Consider the following 23,632-nt stretch of genomic DNA (forward strand, 5'->3'; position numbering starts at 1 on the left):
AGTTCAACTTTACCTTCTGTCTTTGCCAGATTGATAAAATAAAATACCTATTTCTTTATTACCCACAAGGGGCTAAACATAGAAGGGACAAAGACAGACATAGGTATTAAGTCGATTACATCGACCCCCCCCCCCCAGTGCGTAACTGGTACTTAACTTATCGACCCCGAAAGGATTAAAGGCAAAGTCGACCTCGGCGGAATTTGAACTCACAACGTAACAACAGACGAATTACGGCTACGCATTTCGCCCAGCGTGCTAACGTTTCTGCCAGCTCGCCACCTTCATAAAATACCAGTTGAGTGCTAGGGTCAACTTTGCCTTTCATCCTTCCGGGGTCGATAAAATAAGTATCGGTTGTGTGCTGGGGTTAACGTAATCAACGAACCCCCTCCCCCAAATTTCAGGCCTTGTGCCTACAGTAGAAAGGATTATTGTTATTATCAAGGTTGCGAGCTGCCAGAATTGTTAGCATGCTGGACAAAGTGCTTAGCAGCATTTCACCCATCGTTATGTTCTGAGGTTGACTTTGCCTTTCATCCTTTCGGGGTCGATAAATTAAGTACCACTGGGGTCAATGCAATCGACTAGTGTTCTTCCCCAAAATTTCAGGCCTTGTGCCTTCTTTAGTAGAAACAGTAGCACATTGGACAAAACGCTTAGTGACATTTCCTCCAGATCTTTACTTTAAGTTCAAATCCTGTTTAAGTCAACTTCACCTCTTGTCCTTTCGGAGTTGATAATATAAAGTATTATGGCGTTAGGAAGGGCATCCAGCCGTAGAAACACTGCCAGATCAGACTGGGCCTGATGCAGCCTTCCGGCTTCACAGTCCCCAGTTGAACCGTCCAACCCATGCTAGCATGGAAAGCGGACGCTAAATGATGATGATGATTGACCAAGTACTGGAGTCAATGTAGTACAACTCACTCTTCCCTCCACTGAAAATGCTGGTTGTGTGCCAAAATTTGAACCTATTATTATTACTATTATTATTATTATTATTATTATTATTATTTAAATCTGTGTAGACTCAATCACATGATAGATGGATTCTACATAATGAGAAGAAAGAAAATGGAGATTAAATTGATAAACGAAAAGTCACAGTTATAAGAAATATAAAAACTCATGGAACAGAGAGAGAAAGGCTGGAGACATTCCTTAATTAATAAACACATAACTCATTAAAATTAAACAAATGAAAAGAAGGGGGAAAAAAATAATAATCATCTAGACAACACTTTCAAGGACAGAGATGTTAGAGAAACTCTATGAAATGGGCCAGTGTGTATTGTATTAAATAACTTAATTGTAAACTCTTAGCATTTAGAGAGAGAGAGAAAGAGAGAGAGACCCGCTTCCATAACCACCTGTGTCAGATATAAATGGTTTTAATAAAAGAAAAATGATGCTTTAAGAGAGGGGGGGAAAAAAAGAAAAAGTGAAATGTCATCACTTGAAAATGTTATGGGGACTTTCAAGGCATTGCTTGTAAGTGTAGAGTGGATTGTGAAAGCATGCACGCATGGCTTTGAGGAGGGAGGGGTGGTAGTAGTAGTAGTAGTTGTAGTAGTTGTAGTAGTACATAACAACCTAACAGCTTCTCCCTCACTTCCAGGCAAAAGGTTCCAGTGTTGTTCACTTACTACACCCGACCAGTACACTGTAAACACTCTTTTAGACATGCAAACGAATCCATTCAGCCTTCTCAGAAAGCAAAATCCAAACAACAATACAACATTACAGGTACCTTTGAAGGTTTATAACCCCAAACCACCCAATCTTGAAGAAGTGTGGTGGGAGGTCAAGAGAGAGAGAGAGTTAGTGGTTAAATCAACAGTACCGTCAACACCTCAATAGAACATAACCTTAACAATATTGTTGTTGTTGTTGTTGCTGTTGTTATATATTGCCAGAACTAGGCTTTGCCCACAGCTACTTGCTAATTGCAACCAGATAAACAGCTGTTTGCTGCAACTGGAAGAACAGATTGGAAAATAAAAATATCTTTTTACACAAATGGATAGCTTTATTGTTGTTGTTGTTGTTGTTATTTTTATTATCTTGTAATAAACTATTTCAGTAAATAACCCTTACATGTTATCACTTGTGTTCTTTGGAAGAAAGAGCAATGAAAATGGGGAAGTAGAGGAGGGGGTGGCTGGTAACAAATGGATTAAAATGCAGAAAACTAAACCAGCCGCTAGAGTTTCTGTATTTATGTATTTCAGATATTTTATTTATTTATCTAATATTATTTTTGTTATCATTTCATTTTCATGTGACTTAAGACTACATCTTGGAAATTGGCTTGTACCACATTCATGATTGTATCATTGTTTCTAACAAAAGACACAAGGACTCAAATGTGCAGCTGGGGGGGGGGGGCTGAAATTTGGGGAACGGGGTAGATTCTGCCAGTTCAACAGCCTTGTAATAATGGTTTCAAATCTTGGCAAAGGGCCAGCAGTTTTTTGAAGGGAGGAGTCAATTATATTGACTCCAAAATTGTCTATTGGCCCTAAAAAGATGAAAAAGTAAGGTCAACCTCAGTGGAATTTGAACTCAGGACACGAAATGATGCTAAGCATTTTGTCTGGAATGCTAACAGATCTGCTATCTTGCCACCTTAAACATCCTTGTAATAATAATTATTTCTAACATACACAGAATGGTTAAAAACAAGGCAGAGGGAGCAGTCAACAATATGAGCACCAGTACTAGGCCAGCATTTTACTTTATTGACCCCAGAGGATCAGAGAATCAGCAGGATTGGAACTCACAACATGAAAAGTCAGAACAAAAACAAAGCATTTTTCCTGCAACTCCAATATTTCTGTCTGTGCACCAAAAATGTAAAACCAGTAACAAAACAAAATAGACAAACTATTTCATTAAATGCAAGTCACTTCTCATGGAAATAAATATACCACAGCGTATTTTATCTAAAAAATTTTAATCAAAATACTATGTCAATCAAAATAATGTATAAAGTTACAAATCAACAAACTGCTAAGATACTTTTTTTTATGTAAAATGGTATTTTAGATCATATGTAAGTAGCATTTTGTGTCAAAAAAGACAAACTACATCATATTCATGAAACTGGAAACCATTAACCAAAGAGACTTTCAAAAGACCAAAACAAAAAAAAAAGGCCTCAGTTGAACAAACTACAAAAGTCTGTGAAAACCTTCTTTGACTTGTTTTGGTCACAGAACTGCAGCCATACTGGAGCACAGCCTTGAAGGGTTTTACTTGAACAAATCAATCCCAGCACTTTTATTTTCAAGTTTGTTACTTATTCTATTGGTCTCTTTTGCTAACCTGCTAAATTATGGGGAGATAAACAAACCAACACTGGTTGTCAAGCAATTGGAGGAACATGCATTCATATTTATACATGGGCTTCCACACAGTTTCCATCCACTAAATTCACTTACAAAGCATTGGTTGATCTACAGCTTGCCCAAGGTGCTGTGCAATGAGACAGAACCCAAAACCACATTTAGTACCGGAGTCAATGTAATCAACTCCTCTCCATTCTTAACTCTAAATTCCTGGCTTTGTGCCAAAATCTGAAACCATTATCGTTATTATTATTATTATTAAGGCAGCAAGGTTTATGTTCAGAGTTTAAATTCCACCAAGGTGGACTTCGCCCTTCATCTTTTCTTTTCCGGGTCAATAAAGTGAGCCCCAGTTGAGCACCAGGACCACCAATATCATCAACTAGCACCCCTCTCCCAAAATTTTCAGGTTTTGTGTCGCAGATAAAATAATTACTATTATATAACCCTATATTTTGTACAATTTTCTAAAAACTAAATCTGGATGGCTGCGCTATCCATGCTTTTGGTGGGGCAGTTACTATTACTTAGCAGTTCTTAATATGAAATTCTAACTGAAACCAAAACCAGTTTCTGGAGTTCACTTAGTGAGAAATTCCACTGAGACCACTACATTACTAGTTACTTACCATCTATAACAAAACAACAAAAAAAAACTAACTACATTAATTTTGATATCACAGCACTATTAATTACATTAAAAAATGGTGACATTATCAAAAGTGCTGCTATAACTAAACCATATATAATATCATAATATGTACATCCAACAATTTCACCTCCTCATGTGACAAAGTTTCATTGAAGGAACCTCAAACTTCTAGAAATAGCAGCTAAATATTTCTCAAAACACACTACCACCTACAAGAGAAGGACAGATACATTGGTCAAAGCAATCCTAGCTATCCAAAAAGATGGGTTTGTCATGATTGGAATGTCTCTGACCGTAAGTCTATGATGGCATGTTTAATTTAATGTTTAATTTGGATTTCTAAATTTCTTTTCAATTTATCAAATTTGATGAAATTAATCTTAAACACCATGGCATTTCCAGACAGTCAGGATTGCTCCAACCTCAAAGACACACCCCAATTTCAACTTGAAAATTTTAAAACAAAGGCCCCTTTTAAGTGAAGTACCTTCACATATTTTACCAAGATGTTTAGATAATAGGCCTAGCAATATATAAATCCTGTTGATCCTTTTATAGTTTGCATATATTCTTCAACAATACAGAAAAACACCAAGTTTGGCATTGATAACCCTCTTGCAGGGTTAAAATAATTGACTTTTGAAAAATGCCGCTTTCATCTTCCAAGGTGCACAATAAATTTTTTGAAACTTAATTTAGGCAAAACTAACATGCTTGATTCCACAAAATACAGTAATATATCAGAAAGGAAAAAAATTGGGAAAAGTCAAGTTACAAAGGAGAAAATTCTCAAACCACTTTAAATAATAGTATTAAGCACCAATAGAAACAATTTCAGAAGTCAGAAAGGCCCAAAGGCCCTACAAAGACTATGGAGCATTGCTCTTCCCCGCTTTATACTTTAATAATTAGCATTAAGTTGGTTATGTGAAACTGAAAGTTCTCTTCAAATTATATTTCTTTTACTCAACATTTTGCCTGGAATTTAATCCTAACTACAAATTGTTGTGTTAATACTTTGTTCATTCACTTTTCATGCCAACATAGGGATAGATGAATACATGTTGTGGTCTTGCTTTAAAGCCAAATACCCTTCCTACCACAAACTCTTACCCTTTTTTCAAGAAAACGAATCTTCATTCCACTCATCATTGAAGGCACAGAGCTACCAAGGAAATGACAACAGAACACCAGCTGTAGCTCAGCTAATTTTCTTACAAGCCCAGAGTGCAAATACACACACCACAAATGACAAACTTTGTACAGTTCCTGCCAACTAAATTCACTCATAAGGCATTAGTGCTCAACTGGTACTTATTTTATCAAACCTGAATGATCTTTTCTATTCTAGGCACAAGGCCCAAAATTTTGGCAGGGAGGAGTGGGGCAGTAGATTAGATCGACCTCAGTATACAACTGGTATTTAATTTATCAACCCTGAAATGATGAAAAGCGAACCGCAGTGGAATTTGAACTCAGATGGGCAAAATGCCATTCAGCATTTTGGCCAGTACGCTAACAATTCTGCCACCTCACCTAAAATATTGCTCTTTGACAAGTACAAAGGACACAAACTTCTTCTGTATCTACTAAAGTACTTGTCTAGTACAATTAAACACTACAACATGATTTTGTCCAGTGCCCAACCAATTCTACCACTTATTTCCACAACCCTTTTACATTCAGCAGAAATAATGCTGACCTGGAAAACATTTCCTAATCAGAAAAAAATGCTTTTTTTTTTCGGAAAAAGCTCAAAACTAGAAATGAGTCCACTTCCAGTTAATAACAGACAAAAATAGCATCAAATATTTGCACAACGATGTGACCCTATTTTGTAATTTCCTCATTTCCTAAGTTCAACTCGGCAAACTAATAACACACAGAGAGGAAAACCTGCATGTGAAAGAGAACGAAAGGGGAGTTGTCACTAAATGGCCATTAATTTCAGAGAGCAATATAATTTACGATGAGCATGGTGTTTGAAACTCCAGCAACTATATATATATATATATATATACATATATATATAAACAGGGTGTCCCAAAAAAATGTATACACATAGTGGTTTGGCAAAAGAGAACGATAGAATAAGTACTAGGCTTACAAAGAATAACAAATTTACAATTATTTAAGGTGTGTATACATTTTTTGGGGACACCCTGTATATATATATATATTATATATATATATATATATATATATATAAGTGCAGTTCATACACAGTGGTTTCTTCACATTTGCACAGCTGGCTGGCTGGGTTGGTCAGCCATCCACCCAGCAAGCTAGGCCATTTCGACTGTTACATCAACTAGCAAGCTAGTTAGTTGCTAAATAAATATGTTCTTCAGATACCATTCTAGAAGAGAGGAAATTTACCAACCCACCAACCAACCCACACATGGAATGTTGTTAAGTACTGTTAAACCATGCACATAGCTAAAATATACCCACTTAACAAATAAGCAAATACAAAAGAAAGGGTATGTGTGAAGGCGAGGGGGGGGTCACTCGAGTAATAAAGAAGTGGGGAGAGGATTTTTTTTTTTTGAAGCCTTGGGTGGGAGGGCTTCCCCCTAAAAAAATAGAATTCTTTAAAATCAATTGAATATCTTTAAAGAGACTAATAAATTAATTTATAAGAAAAACTGAAAGCATTTGAATAAAGAGTGTGTATAATAAGGAGAGGAGGTGGAAATAATAAATTATCAAGCTCTTGGCATAGAGCAGCCGACATTTGCTTTTGCCTTCCTTGCCAGCCAGCTACCACCCCCCACCCCCTCGTCTCCCGCCACTGACAATCATAAATCCATTCACCACACACACACACACACACACACACATACACACCCCGACATATTAAACAGTGGAAGAAGTGAGCACCGTAACATGTTCATGTTCACACTGTTCTCAAAAACAGAGAAGAGGAAAAAAAAGAAGAAAAAAAAAAAGCAGGAGAGAGAGAGAAAGAGAAGTGGGAAGTGCAGCGGTGTCCAATAGCACTTCTCTGCTGCTCCTTCCTTCCTTCCCGCCATCACACACTGCTGCCAAAGACTGCTACCACAGAACACTGCTGCCACCACCTCCCTGCCAACTTTAATAACAGCTATGACTCCATCGCCAAGTCATCCTTAGCCTAGTAATGGCAACAACATCCCGAATTCTTCTTGTTTATGACAGCAGTAATGGCAGATTTGGTAACCACTGCTTTAACCCAGGCAGAAATCAATATTATAAAACAAGAAAATGATGAAAGCGTGCTAGTGGCAGTAGTTATGTTCAGACATCACCAACACAGCTTTAATAGCACAAGCGTGCCATCACAAGCAGTCCTGTCCTCTTGCTGAGATACCAATAACAGAATTATTAGAGGAGTAGCACACACAAGAAAAGAAAGAAAGAAAAAAAAAATATATGAGAGAGAGAGAGAGAAAGAGACTGGGAGGGGGTGGGGGGAAGAATGTCAATAGAAATAGCTTAGATTTGCTGTTTCTTTTGCTTGTTATTAATCTTACTACCTCCTTGAATCTTGTCTGAGTAACTGTAGAATATGTTCGGTGCAGTAAATATTTGAGAAGCCAAGGGGAAGGAGGAGAAGGGAGGGGGTAGGAAGAGAGAGAGAGAGAGAGAGAGAGAGAGAGAGAGAAAGAAATGAATTGGTTAAAAAGATAATAGAGACTGGAGAAGAGAGCTGAGAGGCGTCAATAATTTCTACCCACAATGACTGCCTAATTCAGTTACTGGCTGATTACAAATACTTGACCTATATATTTATAATCTTACATTACACCAAATGTAAATACATTTTCACTAGACCAGATGTAAATAAGATTTTTTTTTTTTTTCTAAAATAAAATAAAAAAAACACAGAAATACCGTTTTCACACACAGCTTACAAATATAATTCCAAACCATAATTAAATATACTAGAGCAGATAGAAATCTAGTTATTTGTCAGGGATTCCAAAATATATAACTTAGCAAAATATTTTAATTTTAATTTTTATTAAAAAAACCCAATAAATTTACTTAGGGGATAAACAGATTTTTAAAATATAAACAAACCATCAAGTTTTGTGTTGTTCTTGTTGTTTTTAACTTGCACCCAACTAAACAGAATGTTTCAAAAAAGTATGATAAACTAGAACAATATATGGATTAAGTGCATCACTAATTAATTTTCACTATGTAAGCGTTGAAATCATTCAGTTAAGGAGATGAACACACCCTCTCTCACTCTCGCCTGTAAAGAACTTTGCAAGCTACCAGCCATAAAGATATAAACTCTTTAGTATGTTAGTTCACCCAGCCTGATAATACCATCAATATTATTGTAACTTCAAAGCACGGAAGCAAAGTGGCATATTAAGTACAACATAATCCACATAGAAAAGAATAAGTCAATAATTTACAATAAAAACACTTGGGAGTCCATTATTAATTGCACACACACACACACACACACACAGAGCAGTAAAAGTAGCAATGGATAAGAACAATTAGTTCACAAATCAAGATTATTATTATTAATAATAATAATAATAAAGTACTCACTCTCTACATTCTAGGTTCTAATCCCACTGAGGTTAACTCTGCCTTTCATTACTTCAAGGTTGATAGAATAAAGTAGGAGTCAAGTGTTGGAGTTGATGGTAGCAAATAACCTCACTCCAAAAAACTTGCTAGCCTTGTGCCGAAATCAGAAATTATTATTATTATTAATATTAATGAGTGAGAAAGCAGCACATGTCATCAGAGTGATGCTGGGATATGACTATATAAAGCCCAATATACCCATCATGACTACCTGTCTGTTAAGGGTACACCAGGCACATGAATCACAACCATATATAGGTGACATAGTGACATCAATATCTAGATAAACAGTGCATTATCTTGCAGGTGGAGGCTCAGAATTTTCTTCAGGTCGAGCAGCTCATTCTGCTCAAAAGGTTCCTGAATAAGGATTGTTTGAGGATGATCCCTCTCACCAAATGGCTATGATGCTCCCCCAGTACCCCTGCTCATGATCAGAGATACACATAACGCCAGCCACTAAAGGGACATACTCAACTGGTCGAGATTAAACAACTTGGCAAGCAAATATCTACAGTATTAAGCAGAATATTTGCTGTAGCTCAACTTTTACACCAAGGCAAACCATGTACATGTTAACACTTTCAACCAGTTAAGATCAGAAACCATTGCCTGATATTGCATCATCATTGTTGTTGTTGTCGTTGTACCTCTAAAAGATTAAAGCTATAGTTTACTCAATAATAATTTTGATATTCCTAGAACTGACAATTTCATAATTTTAGTAGATCCAACACAAAAGCAAATATTGTTTACAGTGTAAATAAAGATCACCAACTGAACACAAGGAATCAAAATGAAAACTTAATTTGTTAAATTCATCTAATAAAGCCCGTCTATATTTATTAAACACATCTCCTAAGAATATGAGATTTTGGCTGATTTCTAATAATTTCATTTAAGCCAGAAACTTAACCAGTTTAGACTATCAGACAAAACCCAAGAAGCAGAAGCTGCCTCTGGGGACTCAAACCTGTAGAGAAATTCAAAAGACTGTTTTGATAAAAATGGTAGAACATCTATCATGTTAATACAGAAGATGTGGGTTCAATTCCCATGAGCAACCTTTGAGTTTTCTATCCAAAGGGGTTTTTAAGCTAAATATTTTACATGCTATTAATTCTAGTTTTATGAATGTCTGTCTAGTCCCGCCATTATAAACAAAAATCATTCCACGTTCCCTCAAAGTTTCTAAACCCTTATGATGTAAAAAAAAAAAAAAAGAAAAAGTAGTTTTGTTGATGCTAAAGGAAGTTATTGTTCCTCAAAGTAATTTAACAAAAAACGAAACCAACAAAGACTATTAGTAATATAAAATGTGTTACTAGTTCAAGTGGGTATTTATAGTTAATATATTATTAAACAGGCTATCAACAATCACTGGTATGTATCAGTTGCAAACGTAAGTGGATGAGAGGGGGGGAGAGAGAGAGGGAGAGAGAGAGAGAGACAAACATTACTCTGTCTCAAATATCAACAGGAGATCAACAGATATGTTAAATCTAGATTTAGAATAAGATGTCAGGGAGGAGGAGAAATATGATGTAACCAAACCAGTGTGCCAACGGTGTAATGCTGAGGTATTAAGTACATCAACCCTTCTGATACCAACTTGCCTGACACCACCCCTTGTTCTACGATGCAGACTTCCTCCTTTTGAAGTTATCTAAATTAAAACAACCTTCCATCAAAATTTTAATCTACGTTCCAAATACCAGATTAATAACGACCGAGTTATTTTTATTAAATTCATTATTTTCTAAATTAATTAAAACAAAGGCAGATTATTTCAATAGAAATATGGTAACAAAAAAGGTTAAGCTACAAGTATCAAGTCATTTGATCTGCTATAGTAGACAAGTCTTAAAAAAATGGATTCAAAGAAGTAAATTATTCCTCACAAAAAGACAGGAAGGTCATGGTAGGAATGCCTTTTAGCCCATTAACATATAAACTTCACATTCAAACAACAATAAAAACAAAGAGTAGGACTGTTCAATAGTTTGGATTCATTAAAAGTTAATATACAAAAAGTACTTAAAATTCAAATTAATATTTGGTTCTAAATTAATTTGCTTATTATACCATTTTGTGGGCCACCAGACTGATTGCATTAACGAGTTGATCACAGGACGGCTGGATCAAAACCCATCTGAGTCAAAAACAACAAAAACAGTCTTCTATTGTTTGGCTGGAGTTGAACTAAACAGGATTTACCAGAATATTTTGCAATTTTCCACAAAAATGAAGACAACTGGACACAGTAATAATGTTTCTAATTATAAGCTTAACCCTTTAGTATTTAAACCGGCCATATCCGGCCCAAATATTCTACTTGTTCTATATTCAAACTGGCAGGATCTGGCTTTGTACACTTATCCTACAATGTCATTCTAAGAATAAGCAATCACATCATCAAAATTTCAATACTACATCTTTGCATGATTAATTCAAAACAATTTGATTACATAAGCAATACATTTGACAGAATAATCTGAATATTAAAGGGTTAAGGACAAAAATTTGAAAGTATGGGTTAACTGACTATAGCGATCCTAGTACTTCACTGGTACATTATTTTATTGACCCAGGAGGAATGAAAGGCAAAGTAGACCCCAGCAGAATTTGGTCACAAAATATAGAGGCTGAAGAAATAGCACAAAGCATTTTGCCCAATGCTCTAACCATTCTATCAATCCATTGCACTTCAATAATTCTTTTCTTAATTTTGGCACAAGGTTAGCGATCCTGAAGGGAGCAGAGAGTCAATTACATCAACCCAAGGTCACAACTGGTACTTATTTTATTAACTCCAAAAGGGTGTAAAAGACAAAGTCAATCTCAGCAGCATTTGAACTCAGAATGTAAAGAGCCCATGCTGTAGCAATTCTACCAATCTACCTCCCTCATCATGCTAAAGACCAGACTTTTGGGCAAAGTTTTATCACAGCAGTAATCCATAAACAAATATATTTAACCTGTAAAATAGTAAACAAAACACACACACACACACACACACACACACACACACTTTCATTTGTAGCACTCCTCATTATTTCTGTTTAATACCTATCCCACTCTGGATGTGGAAACAATTGACAATTTATTACAACTTCTGTCACAATTTTAATTAACATTAATCATAAGTACTAAATAAATGCAAATAAACAAACCAATTTTCTTTCTCGATTTCGTTTTGTTTTTAATTCAGATCAGAATATAGAATTAGTGACAATTTTTAGCAGAAAATTTACTCCAAGCATTCCTAAACTTCAAAGTTAAAGACAAAAGAAAAATAATAATGTTCTCAATTCTCAGTTATTTTTTATTGAAATCACATCATTGTGAGAATTCTGCTAAGTTAATTAGCATTTCAAACATTGCACCATCTGGTTATGATGGCAGAGTTTTAAGAAAAAGAAAAAAATATTGAAATTATAATAAATCATTAAAATCTGAGCCCTTCCCCGCTCCTTGCAGATAGCTTCCTTTAAAGTCTATTTAAAACTGCCTCGAAAGAATGACATAACAAAATCTCTCTCACAGAATAAATCAACACTTGAGATTAGATGACCTCAAATATTTTTCCATACACATTTAGTCATTCATTAAAACATGTAGACAAAGTTTTCACATAACTAATTCACACATACTGTCTCTAAGCAATGCTGGGAGCAGAAGTTTCCAAATTTGTTCAACAGTAACAAAAATATTATTAAAATATTCTATCAAGGAATATCCTACTTTAAATACAATGTTTAAAAAAAGCTACACTGAATGGTTATATTGCATGACTTACTAAATAAATATATATATATATATATATATATATACACACACACACATACACATGTATACCTACATACACTACTTACTTGGATATAAATCACTATTCTATCATAGCTTTTAATTGAAAAAACTGGGATACAACATATACACTGAAGAAAGCTAAAACTAAAAGGGGAAAAAAATTTGTACTAAGATTTAATACCAAATTAAGGGTGTGACTTACAGATGAGTCAATACACAAGAGCCCATCATGTGTATGTGTGTGTAGATATATATATATATACATACACACACACACACACACATACATAATCTTGCGTTTTGAGTCAGGTAAATTAATTTATTGGCTAAAAGCTTAAGATTTGGGTGGTAGTTCTCAAAACAAACAATTAAGTCAACATGACAGCAAGTTAGAGCTGGTTGTCAACAACAAAAGCACTTGGATTGATAGATAAATCAACCTATGTGTTAAGTGCTATCAATGAGATAGTCTTATATGGCAAAACACAATAGCAGTAACTCAGTCCAACCAACACTTAAAACACAGTTTGATAGCTGAGTGGTAAAGTGCAAATCTACCTGCATGCCTGTAAGTTTTTAAACTGAGAACATGAATTATAAGACAATAATTACTACTAGCAATAAATTTAAGAGAAAACATAAACATGCAACATATTGATTTTGTGCATAGGAAACATTTAACATTCTATGGTGTATCTTGTCTTCTTTGACAGACAACAAAGCAGGACAGTTATGTATTGTGATCACCGTACATATTGGTGTCTTCACCGAAGATAACAGACACTGCAAGACGACCACAAGACATTGGGAAACTACTAGAAATGATCCATCAAAAATTTCTTTTAACTGAAATCAGTGAAAATACATCCAAACTGCATTTGTTGCACATAACATCTTCAAACAAGGAAAGAACTTTGCCAAATATTCACACAAAATTTGATATGAAATATTTTTAAATGTTATTTACAGTTGCTGTTGCTACTAGTTGATTTATCTGCCTTTTCCCTTAACTAACCGGGCACATGGCCTTGTGGTTAGGGTTTTGAGTCCATAATCATAAGGCCATGGGTTCAATTCTTGAAAAATGTTCTGCTGTGTCCTTGAATAAAGTACATAATCTCACATTGTGCCGGTTCTACCCAGCTGAAAATGAATACTGATCAAGTGCTAGTGTAACCCTTTCTTCCTCTAGCTGTTCCACTGGGTTAAGGGTGTGAGAACCCTTCATCTCAATCGAAGGAGAGGAACTTTCTCTGTCCGGGTTGCGGATCCATGGAACAAGCTGCCAGACGAGATGGTGAAGATGCCGACGACCGCTTTGTTCAAAGCCTCCCTTGACCTCAAGTGGCCTGAACTCTTTACATGAACACCACCCTGTACTTAACTCCATGTCCCCCTACATGGCCTTGCTATTTGCTTTTGAGCCAAATTAACTAACTAACTAAGAACCACGAAGGGATCTATATCTGCTTGCAACTACATAAGCACCTAGAACAAACAGCGAAAGCATGGTACAAGCCACCAGGTTATACTCTCCTGCGAGTGACAGTTAAACACCAAACAAGCAAGCCCTCCTCAGCTTGCTACCCCTACCTCCTCCTGTTCATGTTTTACTATTTTATTTACATCAGAATGATTTTTTTTTTTAAACAAAGCAGAGGAATTTACAATAACAATAGTGATTGTCAAATATTGACAACGGAATAAACTGCTACAATAAATATGTCAATGTAACCTAAAACCTAGCAGTTGGAAAATATGTGTGTCTAATCGAGACAACTGCTTTAACACTTTCTCGCAATTGTCTTTGATCTACAAATCACTACAATGTCAACACCAAATACACAGACAGGCAGACAAGATGAAGCCTGCAGATAAAGTTCTCTAAGATTTCTCAAATTTCTGAGATGACTTCCTTCCTATCCGCCTACAAAATGGCAGTTTATGAAAACCAGTTTTTTTTTTTTTTTTTATCTCTTTTTGTTGTTTGTTTCTTTCAACTCTGAGTCACTTTCTAAAGACACTCAATATAACATATGTAACATGTGATGTGATGTTTAAAGCCCCAGAAGTTGCGATTTTTCATCTAAGAAAAATTCCTTTCTCAAGACATATAGTCAGTGGTTCTCAACTGTGGCTCATACAGTCTCATATGACCCTCAAGCATCCTTTCCATGGCCCTCATCATCATCATCATCATCATCGTTTAACGTCCGTTCTCCATGCTAGCATGGGTTGGATGGTTCGACCGGGGATCTGGGAAGCCAGAAGGCTGCACCAGGCTCCGGTCTTATCTGGCAATGTTTCTACAGCTGGATGCCCTTCCTAATGCCAACCACTCCATGAGTGTAGTGGGTGCTTTTTACATAAATTTTTATTTGACTTGACCGATGTTTTACATATTTTGGTGCAGCCCACTAAAAGAGTCTAGGCTTTTGGACCCAGCTCGGTTAACAAAAAGGTTGAGAACCACTGCTTATAGTATTAAAAAAAACACAATATACATTGGAGCTAGACGAAATGAAATCGCCCTCAGAAGTGATCACAAGAGCAAAAGATACATGTTTTGCAGTTGTTGCAGCTTACCAATGTCTGGTATTCGTATCACTTCCGAAACAAAATCAAATCAGCCTCACTGAAGTATATACAGATGATGTATAAACTATATACTAGTATGCAATGGCACCGAATAACCAGAATAAATTCTAATTATGCAATAGTACAGCTCAATAATAAAAACTTTGTATCAAAACAAACATACTTAATGTATGCATGTTATAATTTTGTAAATGTTTGTTAATGGTTTGTAATTTATCCACAATTTACTTTTATATTGGATATTATCACACACCTCCCCTCATCTTTCATTTCATACAAACAAAACCAGTTTTCAACATGGTAAACTACAAATCATTGTTCCACTGACCTTGTTCCAATCAGTTTTCAGGTAATGCAAGTAAATTAAAGCAATTATTACTACAACCACCTGTTTTAAGTACAATTTCACCACATGTTTGCTGTGATTATATCAACGGCTCTTTATCAGGCGAGAACATAACTTCTCTATTGTTACAAAGTTGCCATTTCAAAGAACAGTTTTATAATCATCCACAAATGGAAAACAGATCACCCACCAGGTGTTCCATCTTCGATTTGTTTACACACCTAGAGTAAAAACTTAGGCAAAAGCAAGTACGTTTTATTTTTCTCTCTTTTAGAAAAAAGCTTCACCTCAGAGTCATTATGGATGGCATGGTTGGCTGCAGATTGTTCGATAAAAATTGTTGCAGATCTTAATATTTTGTTTGGAACATTGTAGGTAGACAACCATGGTGACAAGGGGACATATGAATCTGTGTTTCCTAACTATTCGGAATAGGATATGGTAACAACAATAGAAGTGCTACAATGTGATATACTGCTTATATCACATTTCATAATGTCATATATTATTATATATCACAGTGAGAAAGTGTTATATTGGAAGATTGCAATGTGAGAAAGGTGACAACTTCATTCATTCACATTTTTAACAAGATGTAAATATATACAACCATAACAGCATAAATTTATGGTCTAGATGGCATTAATTGTTCAACTCCAGTTTAGCTTGCAGACCTATGATCATGATTCCAGTTATGACCATCCAGTTTTTTAATCAACCTGTACCTTAGGACAACATCTAATGTGTCCTTTATTTTAAGATAGAAGAACAGGACTTGAGGAACATTAAGTTACTATTTCAAAAGGTTGAGCAACCACATAGAGGTTTCCTGTCAACATTGACTTCAACAGATTTGCATATAATGCCATGTAAAATAAAGATTTAGAAGAATCACTAGAAGCACCATATCCATTGACTGCATATTTAAAGAATCTAATTGCCAGCCCGAGTATCGTTGTTTGTTTCCCACAGAGCAACAGCTGCAAACTGCAGCAAAGTTTGAAGTTAATTTTCGAAAGAATTTTATTAAAAAAATCAGTATAGTTGACCTGTCCAGTACACAACAATAATAAGCAAAACAATACTGACAATATTATTCTTCAGAAAACATGATGTAAGTGCGGAAAAGTAATTAAAAGAGATCTGTTCCAGTTCATTGTTAATCATCATCTTACAGACTGTTTACAAATTATAATCTAACAAACATGTTTAATTAACGAATACAAGAACTAAAGTGACATAAATTCTACAAACAAATGCTGTTAATTCAGCACAACATTTTGATCTTCAGCCACTCCTTTTGATCTTGTAATATATCATCTATGAAGTTGAATATTGCAAGATCTCATCTCACCATTTCCTTCCATACACACATCAATACACCATATGATCCAGACATTTAATAAACAGTGAGGGCCTAATCTATATAGTACTGACAATTTGTAACTATCTTGCAACAGCTGTGTGCACTAATAAATAATTCCATACCAAATTGGATGCAACAAGACTTGGTTGCACATAAATCAATGCATATTGTTTACACACAAACTCCACCGATGATGGTCCACAGATCGAATTTAAGTCTGCAGCATGTCTCCACTCAAAGTTTAACATTCAAGCTGCCTGTCATAAAGCATTCCATGTAGGAAATGTTTAGATAAAGTTATAATTACATTGAATTGTTGGATATCAGTGCAAAACTAAAATAAAATAAACTAGAGTATTTTCAAAATGTCAAGAGTATTGTTCGATAAATTAGATGACAATAGTTGTTAAGTTTATATTATGTTTTGAAAGTTCCAATTAAAGATGTCGCACTGATAAATAGATATTTCTACAACAACTTCTCTTCATAATGAACAACTGAAAACTGAAATCAAATGTTTTAAATTGACACTGATAAATAATTGGTGATTGATTAACCCAATAAGGCTAATTAATAATCAAGTTTGTCGTATTTTCATCCTCTTTGTTTTCAAATGATAAGCTTATATTTAATTAAGACACTTAAACAAAAAAAAAATTGAAGTCAATTTAGCATTCAATTAAAATGACTGTTAAAACAAAATTAAAAACCCATATAAATTACAAAGGATGAAACCGATGTGGGTGTAGACTTAAATGCTTCATCAATGGAAAGATAAAATGAAATAAGCTAAATAATTAACTTTTAGAAGATGATTAAGTTGATTTACAAACAGTAATACGATTGTGTAGGTAAGGTGTTTTACTGCAGACCACATGGTCATGGGTTCAAACTACACAAGATCCATTTTATTGTCCACTTCAGAAAAATAAACATTCTTATCTGTGTATGTATATCTATATAGTTATGTGCATGCATATAATGGGCGGGGGGTTAACAAAAGCAACAAAGAAAACAAACTTACCTTTCAAACTGGGGGATAGCAATGTGTCCAAACTAAGGGGCTTGTCCCCGTACCAAAATATCCATAATTCCTTGCCGTATGCTAACTGGTCAGGTAACCTTTGCTCTGAATTGCGTAGTACCCGTCTCCAGACACACAAGATATCTGACTGGATACACCTCGTGTAGGAATCCAACACTGGATCATCCAGTGGGTCCACACTCACGTTATCTGCATTCAACTTACGCCATTTTATGCCGCAGAGATCAGTCTGTAAAAAAAAAAAAAAGAGAGATATCATTCACAACATAGCCAGACAGAAAAGTAACTTTTAATTCCATAAATATTTCAAGTGTTTACAATAAAAACATGTCCAGTTTTTATATTTTCAACATTGCATCAATAAAATAATTTTTTATAAAAATTTTTTTTATTTCAGAATAATATAAAAAAAATAATGTAAAAACAAAATTGAGAAATACTTTTATCAAGAGATAAGATAGAGAATGACAAAGATGGTCTTGAATTTCTTACAATGAAATACATTTATAACAGATGTTGTATATTTTTTTTAACACATCAAACATGTTGAGTGATTATATAAATACCCAACAAGATCCACCCTAAAATTTGACATCAAACAGAACTAGGAAATTAATAATAACCAGGAATGTTGCCATTTTCTCTTTTCATTTCTTGTTTTGTTTTTTTTTTGTTTTTTTGTCTTGGAGTAAAAATCGATCCACTAGGATTGAGCACAATTCACAACTGCAGCTTATAATGCAACTATTTGCAACCACTGCTTGTAAGATACCTTGACACACACACTGACATCATGTTAGAACACTGACAACAAAACTACCATAACACAACTGCAATGAAAGCCCTCTATTCATCATTACATTAGAAATACTAGAAGGTAACTACCAAAACCGTAACAGAATCTAAGAAATACTAAAGTTACACATCAAAATGACAGTTATTACAAGCCAATAAAAAGTACAAGCTAATCGTGTAGCTTGTGGGCGAAGGTGGATGTGCTTTATCTCTGGCTGTCGAAAACAGAGAGAAAAAAATCAGCAATGAACCAACAGAAACCTGTTTTTTTTGCAGACATCTATAAAACGAATGCAAAAGGACTGTTTTTCTTTTGACATCTTATCCAATTTCAATTAGAAACAGCTGCAACTGCAACAATTAATTAGCAAATGTTATAGAAACGATATGTTAACCTGTGATTGACTTTCAAAAAAATCTCCACTAAAAGCTTACTAATCAAAGAGTATTTTTATTCACATGTCCGTTTCATGTTTGTGCCTGTTTACTATTGGCAAACATCTTTAGTGAAAAAGTGTTTGAAGTGATAGTAGCCGCCACATCTATTAGTCATATTAAAACCTGTATACATAGTCGGAGCTGAATAGAAAATTCAATCAGTTGAAACAGTTACTACATCTCACTTGTAGTTTTCTTCAGATTTTTGCATTAAAAATAAATCTACATTTTATTTTTAACCTACGAGACCAATTGAAAAACATAAAGGAGAATTAGCAGAAGGTATGAACCAGACTTGTAGAATAAGCAAATCTCAACACTCCATCTTTAGTGATGTGACCATTATTCATATTATTTCTAGTAATAATAATATTAATTAAGTTTTCAAATTTTAGCACAAGGCCAGCAAATTTGGGAAAGGGGTTAAGTCAATTACATTGACCCCAGTGTTCAACTGGTACTTATTTTACAGAACCCTAAAAGGATGAAAGGCAAAGTCAACCTCAGTAGAATAACAACAATCATAATGGTTTCTAATTTAGATATGAGGCAACAATTTTAAGGAAAACTGGTTAATCAATTGCATCAAGCTCAGAGTTCTTGACAGCCAATGAAATAAGCACCAGGATCTGGGACTTTATTTCATTGACAACCCCACCAACTCGCAGCCTTCTCATAACGCTTAGCTTTGAAGTTTGATAGAACTGTTTATACTGACAGTAGAAGGAGCAACAGTAGATTTTTGGCACCATAATACCAGGGCTACATCAGATGGATTAACCTTGTCAGCCCGGAAAATGTCTTCAATGACCATGCTGTAATAAGCTCCTTGGCCTTTTCTTGATGCGGGCAGATAGCAACAATTGGTCTTGCATATAATATTGCTCAGACTTGGCACCCTGGAGGAGACAGCTCAGCATTGCCTTACTATGATGACACAACACAAAAAGTACCAATCTACTGTAGCTATAAGCCCCTACTCAGTGAACCTTTACAGCGACAGCAGACACTGCTCTACAAACACAGACTGACGCAAAACAATCACTCAAATTGGCCGCAGGTGTGGTGTCCAAATATAAAGGTCTGAGAAGTTGTGACACTGATTTCTTTGAGAAATGTTGTTTAACCCCAGATCACCGCTGACTGAATAAACCTATGACCAAAGGCATTCCAGCTATGACTACCCCATACCACACACAGCTTAAAGTGTAGAACATCCCCTTCATCAGATCACAATGATTTTAGCACCTTCCAACAGTAACCTCCATGCACAGTGAAACCAAGCAGCAGTGGTTCTACCAAGGAATATCTTGAAGGATTCTTGTGTCCCCACAGAGTGACATGCTTCTTTCCTTCATCATCCATGCAACCACCACACTCAACTGGATGTAACCACTCCAACTATGCATCAATGTATTACATCTCACAACTCACTAATACATTCTTTGCCCTCAGTTTTAGTCTTTCTCTCACACACCTCTCCCAGATCCAGGATGGAGCACGCCCTTCTTCACCTCTAATTAATAAATCATTGCTCTATCCTTAAATCCCATGCCAGCCATATACAGATATTCATATTTACACACACACACATTCCATATTTATATTTACTAGAGACAGAACCATTCTAACGCTGGTGCCCACTCCCCATACACTCAGTAAAATGGCTGGTGGTAGGCGTGCATCTAGTCATAGGAACCAGGTCCATCTAGGAAAACAATAAATCTAAAATAAGAATTGACTAGGATCTTAGCAACATGTACAACCCATGCGTTAAAGTAGACATTAAAATGATGATGATGATGATATATAAGAAATAAAACATTCTGACATAAGCACATTGTTGTCAATAGTGAACCGGTATCAATATTCATTAATGACCCTTTAAAAGGTAAAGTATTGATAGTAAAAAGACAGAAAACCTGTTTGTATGGTAAAATAAAGTTTACTATTCAATCCATTGCAGAAGATAACAAGAGATTACAAGTACTTATAACACAAACTGAATTGCCAGCAAAGAAGACTTAAGGTGGTTGATAGATCTGCTAGAAATAGCAGCAAAATATTTCTCAAATCACACCTCCACCATTTTAAAAAGACGAAGGACAATGGTTAACATAGAGAGTGTGCTTAAAAAATTATTGGTTTACTACAGCTTAACCCTTTCGTTACCATATTTCTGTTGAGATGCTGTTTCTTTCAATTAATTTTAAATATAACAAAGAATTTAGTAAAAAAACTTTGATATTATTAAGCTTGCGTTAGGAACATAAATTGTGACTAAAGTTTGGTGGAAGATTTTAATTCAAAACTTTTGAAAACTAGAGATTTGTATTACAAAGCCAGAGGCAGGTTGGTATCAAAAGGGTTAAACACCTTTGATGCTGGTTAAGGATTCACCCAGGATTAAATAACAACTGAATTACAGACAGGATGAAAATTTCTAAAAAAAAGTATTCCAGATGTCTTCTACTATAGCCCTGGGCTGACCAAAGCCTCGTTACTGAATTTGGCAAACAGAAACTGAAAGAAATTCATTATGTATCAGTGTGCATGTGTGTATATTTGCCACCACTTGACAACTGATGTTGGTCTGTTCCCATTCCCATAACTTAGCAGTTTGGCAAAAGAAACCGATAGTATAAGTACTAGACATAAAAAAAAAACAAATACTGGGGTCGATTTGTTCAACTAAAACCCTTCAAAGTGGTGCCCCAGACAGCCACAGTCCAACGACTGAAACAAGTAGAATATAAAAGATATATATCCATTGATGAATAACTAAGGAGAAGTACTCAATACAAATGTAGAGCAAACTGTCTACTTTTGGCTCATCCAGTAGCCTGTCAATCTAGGGTTGTTTTGGGGACATGCAGCCAGTTCCTCAGACACACACACACACACATAACCAATATGAAAAGGGTAGAAATCATTTAAACCAAGATCACTATATCATGTCATTAACTGTATGTGGGGTGGTGTGTAATACAGTAAACTGCTGTAGGGTTTAAACTTACGACATAGGACCAACCTGTCACTGCCCATTAATGCAAGCACGACTTGGTCCTTTGATACCTTAAAAGAAGTCCATTCAGATGAAGGCATTCTTTCCCAACCCATATGATAATGACCAAGGTGGACACTGGCCACATCACTCGCACCAATTCAGAAGCATTGTCCCTCTTCCTTAAGTTAACTTATAATAAACAATACAAATCAAATGCTACATTTCTAATTTTGGGGACTAATAAATCCTCTTTCAAGGAGAATCTAGGGCCTCCTTCAGTGATAGCTTACTATGGTTTTTCTGTGACCGAGTAATTTCCTTTCCAGGGTGCAGACCTGAGTAAGCTTTCTTTTGTGCAAAACAAACAGTTGATCATTCGTGCAAAGTCTTCATTTCCCATATCCACTGAAGATGTCTAAGGAAAAGACTCAGAGCAACTCAACTGAGCACCAGCATCATCACAGGTAAAGAACTGAAACATTGCAAGACATCCCATCTGATGTTCTTCCAATTGTGCTAATCCTTGCTGTCAACACTAAAAGGCTGAAAGGCTGAGTTGACTTTGGTGAGATTTGTATTCTGTGTGCAGAGAGTTGAAACAAGTATGAGGTAGTCTATCTGATACTATAAGGACTATGAATTAGTCACATTTTAGATAAACATTGTTTCAATACATACATCCATAATGAGTTTCAATTAGTGTTGTCTCCAATTATCATCAGACGGATTATTTCTAGTATTGTACAGTGCTAGACTAGATTCAAAACTAGTGTCTTTATTTTCAAGCTAAAGGTTCACATCAACTTCAGGACTATATACAAATCAAGGAAATGAAGTAAAATATCTGACGATCAAAGATTAAAACAATCAAAATGCAATGTAGATGATGTAAATATTTAAATATTTTTCATGTCTTAAAAAGTTAATAATCCAGGAAATTAATTTCTCAACAATAACTTGTCTCAGGTATTTAGATATTTCAACTAAATCCTGTAAAACTTACTTCATTACTTTACTGCCTCTATCATTATTCTCAAAATTGTCTTAATAAACTAAGTCATATCATAATTATAAAATAATTTTATAGGCAACAAATGACTCTCAAAGAGAGTATATGATGTACTCTCTAGGTTCATTCGATTTCTAATCTCTGTAGTGGACATTATGGCTGGCAGAGTGAACACAACCCCATAATAGAGTGGCAACACTTTACAAAATGAGAAACAAAAACTGTTAGTTCATTCTTTCTACTATAGGCGCAAGACCTGAAGAGTGGGGGGTGGGGTAGTTCATTACATCAACACCAGTGCGCATCTGGTACTTTTTTTTCACACTGGCATGAGGTCCTAAATGGTATGCAGCTGAGGGTAGGTTAACATAGCTGGCTGAATTAACATAAGTGCATGCCTGGTACTTACTTTAGCAACTACAGACAGGATTTGGCTTCAGAATTATAGCAAAATAAAAACAAATGCTGCACACTACTATTTACAACAGCCCAATGCCCTAATTCTAAAAAACAACAATTTTCGTATCAATTTGTAATAACAACAAATAAAATATGTAGAAAAAGTATTTCTTAAAGTATATGCATTGTCAGGTAATAAATACACACACACACACACA

General features: G+C 35.2%; 1 protein-coding gene across 5 annotated transcripts in view; it reads right to left on the reverse strand.

Annotated features, from left to right (window-relative positions):
* The window catches only part of LOC115224396 (mediator of RNA polymerase II transcription subunit 13-like), a 212,252-nt gene that overhangs the window by 165,882 nt on the left and 22,738 nt on the right, over positions 1-23,632 (reverse strand). For all 5 annotated transcript variants that reach the window (XM_036513190.1, XM_036513189.1, XM_029795291.2 and 2 more), the window contains exon 2: positions 17,746-17,995. In XM_036513190.1, coding sequence (XP_036369083.1) covers positions 17,746-17,995 — 250 coding nt within the window. The remainder of the gene's footprint in view (positions 1-17,745; positions 17,996-23,632) is intronic.

This window comes from Octopus sinensis, linkage group LG25, assembly GCF_006345805.1.
Source record: "Octopus sinensis linkage group LG25, ASM634580v1, whole genome shotgun sequence".
In the NCBI taxonomy this organism is placed as follows: domain Eukaryota; kingdom Metazoa; phylum Mollusca; class Cephalopoda; order Octopoda; family Octopodidae; genus Octopus; species Octopus sinensis.